General features: G+C 57.8%; 1 protein-coding gene across 1 annotated transcript in view; it reads right to left on the bottom strand.

Annotated features, from left to right (window-relative positions):
- Nucleotides 1–615: 615 nt before the first annotated feature.
- LOC139257022 (EH domain-containing protein 4) overlaps nt 616–7,560 on the bottom strand; it is a 40,064-nt gene continuing 33,119 nt past the window's right edge. The window contains exon 12 of the mRNA XM_070874367.1: nt 616–1,791. Coding sequence (XP_070730468.1) covers nt 1,735–1,791 — 57 coding nt within the window. The 3' untranslated portion in view covers nt 616–1,734. The remainder of the gene's footprint in view (nt 1,792–7,560) is intronic.

Genomic DNA, 7,560 nt, shown 5'->3' with positions numbered 1-7,560 from the left:
GACTGTCGGAGGGGGCAGTGCTGAGGGAGCGCCGCACTGTCGGAGGGGGCAGTACTGAGGGAGTGACTGTCGGAGGGGCAGTACTGAGGGAGCGCCGCACTGTCGGAAGGGGCAGGGCTGAGGGAGCGCCGCACTGTCGGAGGGGGCAGGGCTGAGGGAGTGCCGCACTGTCGGAGGGGCAGTACTGAGGGAGTGCCGCACTGTCGGAGGGGGCAGTGCTGAGGGAGCGCCGCACTGTCGGAGCTGCTGCCTTTTGGACGAGATATAAAACCTCTCGGGTCGATGTATAATCCCAGAACACTATTTGAAGAGCAGGGGGAGTTCTCCCCAGTGTCCTGGGGCCAATATTTATCCCTCAACCAACATCACTAAAGAAAAACTGACGATGTGGTCATTATCACATTGCTGTTTGTGGGAGCTTGCTGTGCGCAAACTGACTGCCGCGTTTCCCACATTACAACAGTGACTACATTGGCTGTGCATTCAATTTTGGGACATCCCGGGGTGTTGTAGGCACTATAGAAATGCAAATCTTTGGAGTTCTGAGCAGAGATTAGGACTGGGAGCTGGAAGGGGCAACTACGATCGCCGAACGCAAACACACAGACACGGACACGAATTTCAGAATCTTTATTTAGTAATTGTATAAAACAGGTAGAAAATTATCCGAGGCTCCATGTGCCGTCTATCTGTGAGTAACACTGGCAGGATTTAGTTAGTATTTAGGGGGAGGTGAGTCCCATTAGCACTCCTGTCTGCTGTCTAACACACGAGAGATTCTTTCAAAATAAAAATTAACAAAGGGTCAGGCTGGGGAGGTCACAGAGCACAATACCAACTCCCACACCCCTTCTCCATTCACAGGTCTCCCCACGGGACACCGACTCTCCCCGGGGTACGGGTCTCCCCACGGGGCACCGACTCTCCCTGGGGTACGGGTCTCCCCTCCACGGGGGAACCGACTCTCCCCCGGGGTACGGGTCTCCCCCACGGGTCACTGACTTCCTCGGGGTACGGGTCTCCCCAACGGGGGAACCACCTCTCCCCCGGGGTACGGGTCTCCTCCACGGGGGAACCAACTCTCCCCCGGGGTACGGGTCTCCCCCACGGGGGAACCAACTCTCCCCCGGGGTACGGGTCTCCCCCCACGGGGGAACCAACTCTCCCCCGGGGTACGGGTCTCCCCCCACGGGGGAACCAACTCTCCCCCGGGGTACGGGTCTCCCCCCACGGGGGAACCAACTCTCCCCCGGGGTACGGGTCTCCCCCCACGGGGGAACCAACTCTCCCCCGGGGTACGGGTCTCCCCCCACGGGGGAACCAACTCTCCCCCGGGGTACGGGTCTCCCCCCACGGGGGAACCAACTCTCCCCCGGGGTACGGGTCTCCCCCCACGGGGGAACCAACTCTCCCCCGGGGTCGGGAAAGAGGGAGAGGGGGAGCAGTTCACAATTTCACACACAGTCCCGGGACAGACATCATGGTTCGAAAGACGGAGAACACGAGGCGTGTGGGCGGCTGGAAGGCCCGAGCAGCAGCAGCAGGTAACGGAGGGAGGGGGGGGGGGGGGGGGGGGGGGGGAGAGCCACTTCGAGAGTTCGGTTTGTCCTTCATGTGCGTACCGTTTGTGTTTTTAAAATAAGTTAGAAATGACCATTCACAGTCGAGACTGTCCGTGATCGCTGCGGCTAGAGGTCGGGGGTCGCGGCGGGCTGGGAAGTCAGGGGTCAGGGGTCAGGCCAAGTCGTGCTCTCCCACGCTCTGTCTCAGATATTCCTCGTAAAGTTGCCGCTGTTGGGACGAACCCCAAAACAAGTGAGGGGGGGGGGGGGGGGGGGGAGGGGAACACAAATTTAAAAAAGGCAGGTTAGAAATCGCCAAACAGTTCATCCCACAGAAAGTTACAGCACGGACGGAGGCCATTCGGCCCGTCGTGTCCGCCCCGGCCGACCAAGAGCTATCCCGGCCTAATCCCACTTTCCCACTAACCTGAAGTAGGTTACGGCACTTCAGGGGCACATCCAAATGTGGTGAGGGTTTCTGCCTCTACCCCCCCCCCCTTTCAGGCCGTGAGTTCCAGACCCAGACCCCCACCACCCTCTGGGTGAAGACATTTCCCCCTCAAATCCCCTCTAAACCTCCCCCCAATTACTTTCAATCTGTGCCCCCCGGTTGTTGACCCCTCTGCTCAGGGAAACAGGTCCGTCCTATCCACTCTATCCAGGCCCCTCATCATTTTATACACCTCAATCAGGTCTCCCCTCAGCCTCCTCTGTCCCAAAGAAAACAGACCCCAGCCTATCCAATCTTTCCTCGTCGCCAAAATTCTCCAGTCCCGGCAACATCCTGGTAAATCTCCTCTGTACCCTCTCCAGTCCCGGCAACATCCTGGTAAATCTCCTCTGTACCCTCTCCAGTGCAACATCCTGGTAAATCTCCTCTGTACCCTCTCCAGTGCAACATCCTGGTAAATCTCCTCTGTACCCTCTCCAGTGCAACATCCTGGTAAATCTCCTCTGTATCCTCTCCAGTGCAACATCCTGGTAAATCTCCTCTGTACCCTCTCCAGTGCAACATCCTGGTAAATCTCCTCTGTACCCTCTCCAGTGCAACATCCTGGTAAATCTCCTCCGTACCCTCTCCAGTGCAACATCCTGGTAAATCTCCTCTGCACCCTCTCCATTGCAACATCCTGGTAAATCTCCTCTGTACCATCTCCAGTGCAACATCCTGGTAAATCTCCTCTGTACCCTCTCCAGTGCAACATCCTGGTAAATCTCCTCTGCACCCTCTCCAGTGCAACATCCTGGTAAATCTCCTCCGTACCCTCTCCAGTGCAACATCCTGGTAAATCTCCTCTGTACCCTCTCCAGTGCAACATCCTGGTAAATCTCCTCTGTACCCTCTCCAGTGCAACATCCTGGTAAATCTCCTCTGTACCCTCTCCAGTGCAACATCCTGGTAAATCTCCTCTGTACCCTCTCCAGTGCAACATCCTGGTAAATCTCCTCTGTACCCTCTCTAGTGCAACATCCTGGTAAATCTCCTCTGTACCCTCTCCAGTGGAATCACATCCTTCCTGTAATGCGGTGACCAGAACTGCACGCAGTACTCCAGCTGTGGCCTAACCAGTGTTTTATACAGTTCAAGCACAATCCACCCTGCTCTTGTATTCTATGCCTCGGCTAATAAAGGCAAGTATTCCGTATGCCTTCTTAACCACCTCATCCACCTGGCCTGCTACCTTCAGGGATCTGTGGACCTGCACTCCCAGGTCCCTGTGTTCCTCTACACTTCTCAGTGTCCGACCATTTATTGTGTATTCCCTCGCCTTGTTAGCCCTCCCCAAATGCATTACCTCTTATGATCTTATAAATACTCCATCACCGTTGCGGCAATCCTGTGGCATAACTGTAGTGTTTTATACAGTTAAATAACATCAGAAATAGGAGCAGGAGTCGGGCATACGGCCCCTCGAGCCTGCTCCGCCATTTAATACCTTCATGGACCCAGCTCCACTTCCCCGCCAGCTCCCCATAACCCTTCACTCCCTTATCGCTCAAAAATCTGTCCATCTTAAATGTATTCAGTGACTCAGCTTCCCCAGTTCAAACAGAACCTCCCGGAGAAGCAGAAATATCTCGCCGTTAAATATGGGGAAAGAGGTGAGACATTATCTTTGGTTCCCCCCATCATCATAGTCAGTCCCTCGGAATCGAGGAAGACTTGCCTCCACTCTTAACATGAGTCCTTCGGTGACTGAACAGTCCCAATACGGGGAACCACAGTCCCTGTCACCGGTGGGACAGACAGACGTTGAGGGAAGGGGAGGGTGGGACTGGTTTGCCGCACGCTCCTTCCGCTGCCTGCGCTTGGTTTCTGCACGCTCTCGGCGACGAGACTCGAGGTGCTCAGCCCCCTCCCGGATGCACTCCCTCCACTTGGGGCGGACTGGTCTTTGGGCCCAGGGACTCCCAGGTGTCGGTGGGGATGTTGCACTTTATATATCGGGGAGGGCTTTGAGGGTGGTCCCTTGTAACGTTTCCTCTGCCCCACCTTTGGCCCGTTTGCCCGTGAAGGAGTTCCGAGTAGAGCGCTCGCTTTGGGGCGTCTCGTGTCTGGGGGGGACATGCGGACAATGTGGCCCTGCCCAGCGGAGCTGGTCGAGTGTGGGTCAGTGCCTCGATGGCTGGGGATGTTGGGCCTGGTCGAGGACGCTAACGTTGGTGCGTCTGTCCTCCGTTCCCCGGCCAACCACTCCATCGCTCTCTCCGAGGCCAGGGTCAGAGGTCGAGCCAGACTGTTCGCAACCCATCCGCGCCCCCATCACCAAGTCAGCTTACGTCCCCCTCCGTAACATCTCCCGTCTCTGCCCCTTGCCTCAGCTCATCCGCTGCCGAAACCCTCGTCCGTGCCTCTGTCCTCTCCACACTCGACTATTCCAACACTCTCCTGGCCGGCCTCCCACATTCACACCCTCCGTAACCATCAGCTCATCTTCATCTCCTGCTGCCCCGTGTCCCAACTCACACCGAGTCCCACTCACCCATCACCCCCTGTGCTCACTGACCCCGTGTCCTAACTCACACCCAGTCCCACTCACCCATCACCCCCTGTGCTCACTGCCCCGTGTCCTAACTCACACCCACTCCCACTCACCCATCACCCCCTGTACTCACTGCCCCGTGTCCTAACTCACACCCAGTCCCACTCACCCATCACCCCCTGTGCTCACTGACCCCGTGTCCTAACTCACACCCAGTCCCACTCACCCATCACCCCCTGTGCTCACTGCCCCGTGTCCTAACTCACACCCAGTCCCACTCACCCATCACCCCCTGTGCTCACTGACCCCGTGTCCTAACTCACACCCAGTCCCACTCACCCATCACCCCCTGTGCTCACTGACCCCGTGTCCTAACTCACACCGAGTCCCACTCACCCATCACCCGCTGTGCTCACTGACCCCGTGTCCTAACTCACACCCAGTCCCACTCACCCATCACCCCCTGTTCCCCGTGTCCTAACTCACACCCAGTCCCACTCACCCATCACCCCCTGTGCTCACTGACCCCGTGTCCTAACTCACACCCAGTCCCACTCACCCATCACCCCCTGTGCTCACTGACCCCGTGTCCTAACTCACACCCAGTCCCACTCACCCATCACCCGCTGTGCTCACTGACCCCGTGTCCTAACTCACACCCAGTCCCACTCACCCATCACCCGCTGTGCTCACTGACCCCGTGTCCTAACTCACACCCAGTCCCACTCACCCATCACCCCCTGTGCTCACTGACCCCGTGTCCTAACTCACACCCAGTCCCACTCACCCATCACCCCCTGTGCTCACTGCCCCGTGTCCTAACTCACACCCAGTCCCACTCACCCATCACCCCTGTGCTCACTGACCCCGTGTCCTAACTCACACCCAGTCCCACTCACCCATCACCCCCTGTGCTCACTGACCCCGTGTCCTAACTCACACCGAGTCCCACTCACCCATCACCCGCTGTGCTCACTGACCCCGTGTCCTAACTCACACCCAGTCCCACTCACCCATCACCCCCTGTTCCCCGTGTCCTAACTCACACCCAGTCCCACTCACCCATCACCCCCTGTGCTCACTGCCCCGTGTCCTAACTCACACCCAGTCCCACTCACCCATCACCCCCTGTGCTCACTGACCCCGTGTCCTAACTCACACCCGGTCCCGCTCACCCATCACCCCGTGTGCTCACTGCCCCCGTGTCCTAACTCACACCCAGTCCCACTCACCCATCACCCCCTGTGCTCACTGACCCCCGTGTCCTAACTCACACCTAGTCCCACTCACCCATCACTCCCTGTGCTCACTGCCCAGTGTCCTAACTCACACCGAGTCCCACTCACCCATCACCCCCCTGTGCTCACTGCCCCGTGTCCTAACTCACACCCAGTCCCACTCACCCATCACCCCCTGTGCTCACTGACCCCGTGTCCTAACTCACACCGAGTCCCACTCACCCATCACCCCCTGCGCTCACTGACCCCGTGTCCTAACTCACACCCAGTCCCACTCACCCATCACCCCCTGTGCTCACTGACCCCGTGTCCTAACTCGCACCGAGTCCCACTCACCCATCACCCCCTGTGCTCACTGCCCCGTGTCCTAACTCACACCCAGTCCCACTCACCCATCACCCCCTGTGCTCACTGACCCCGTGTCCTAACTCACCCATCACCCCCTGTGCTCACTGACCCCGTGTCCTAACTCACATCCAGTCCCACTCACCCATCACCCCCTGTGCTCACTGCCCCAGTGTCCTAACTCACACCCAGTCCCACTCACCCATCACCCCCTGTGCTCGCTGACCCGTGTCCTAACTCGCACCGAGTCCCACTTACCCATCACCCCCTGTACTCACTGACCGGCAATGCTTCAATTTAAAAATTCACATCCTGGTTTACAAATCCCTCCATGACCCTCGCACATCCCTATCTCTGTAACCTCCTCCAGCTGTACACCCCTACCTATCTCTTACCTCCTCCAGCCCTACACTCCTCCCTATCTCTGTAACACCCTCCAGCCCCGACACCCCTCCCTATCTCTGTAACCCCCTCCAGCCCCTACACCCCTCCCTATCTCTGTAACCCCCTCCAGCCCCTACACCCCTCCCTATCTCTGTAACCCCCTCCAGCCCCTACACCCCTCCCTATCTCTGTAACCTCCTCCAGCCCCACAACCCCTCCCTATCTCTGTAACCCCCTCCAGCCCCTACACCCCTCCCTATCTCTGTAACCCCCTCCAGCCCCCACAACCCCTCCCTATCTCTGTAACCTCCTCCAGCCCCTACAACCCTCCCTATCTCTGTAACCTCCTCCAGCCCCCACAACCCCTCCCTATCTCTGTAACCTCCTCCAGCCCCTACAACCCTCCCTATCTCTGTAACCTCCTCCAGCCCCCACAACCCCTCCCTATCTCTGTAACCTCCTCCAGCCCCCACAACCCCTCCCTATCTCTGTAACCTCCTCCAGCCCCTACAACCCTCCCTATCTCTGTAACCTCCTCCAGCCCCACAACCCTCAGAGATCTCTGCGCCCCTCCAATTCTGCCCTCTTGCCCATCCCCCGATTTCCATCGCTCCACCATCGGTGGTCGTGCCTTCAGCTGCCTGGGCCCCAAGCTCCCTAAATCTTTGTGTCCTTTAAAATACTCCTTAAAACCTCTCTCTTTGACCAAGCTTTTGGTCACCTGTCCCTAATATCTCCTTGGAAGGAGATAAGAATTAAGAGCAGGAGTTGGCCATAAGGCCCCTTTAGCCCGCTCCGCCATTTAATGAGATCACGGCTGATCTTCGACCTCAGTTCCACTTTCCCGCCCGATCCCCGTATCCCTCCATTCCCTTAATATCCAAACATCTACCGATCTCAGCCTTCAATACACTCAAGGACTGAGCCTCCAGGGCCCTCTGGGGCAGAGAATTCCAAACATTCACCCCCCCTCTGAGTGAAGAAATTCCTCCTCATCTCAGTCCTCAATGGCCAAGCCCTTATCCTGAGACTGTGTGAGCCCTGGTT

Source organism: Pristiophorus japonicus, unplaced genomic scaffold (assembly GCF_044704955.1).
Source record: "Pristiophorus japonicus isolate sPriJap1 unplaced genomic scaffold, sPriJap1.hap1 HAP1_SCAFFOLD_793, whole genome shotgun sequence".
Lineage (NCBI taxonomy): Eukaryota > Metazoa > Chordata > Chondrichthyes > Pristiophoridae > Pristiophorus > Pristiophorus japonicus.
Note: the sequence above shows the minus strand (reverse complement) of the source record. Positions and strands in the feature narration are given on the sequence as shown.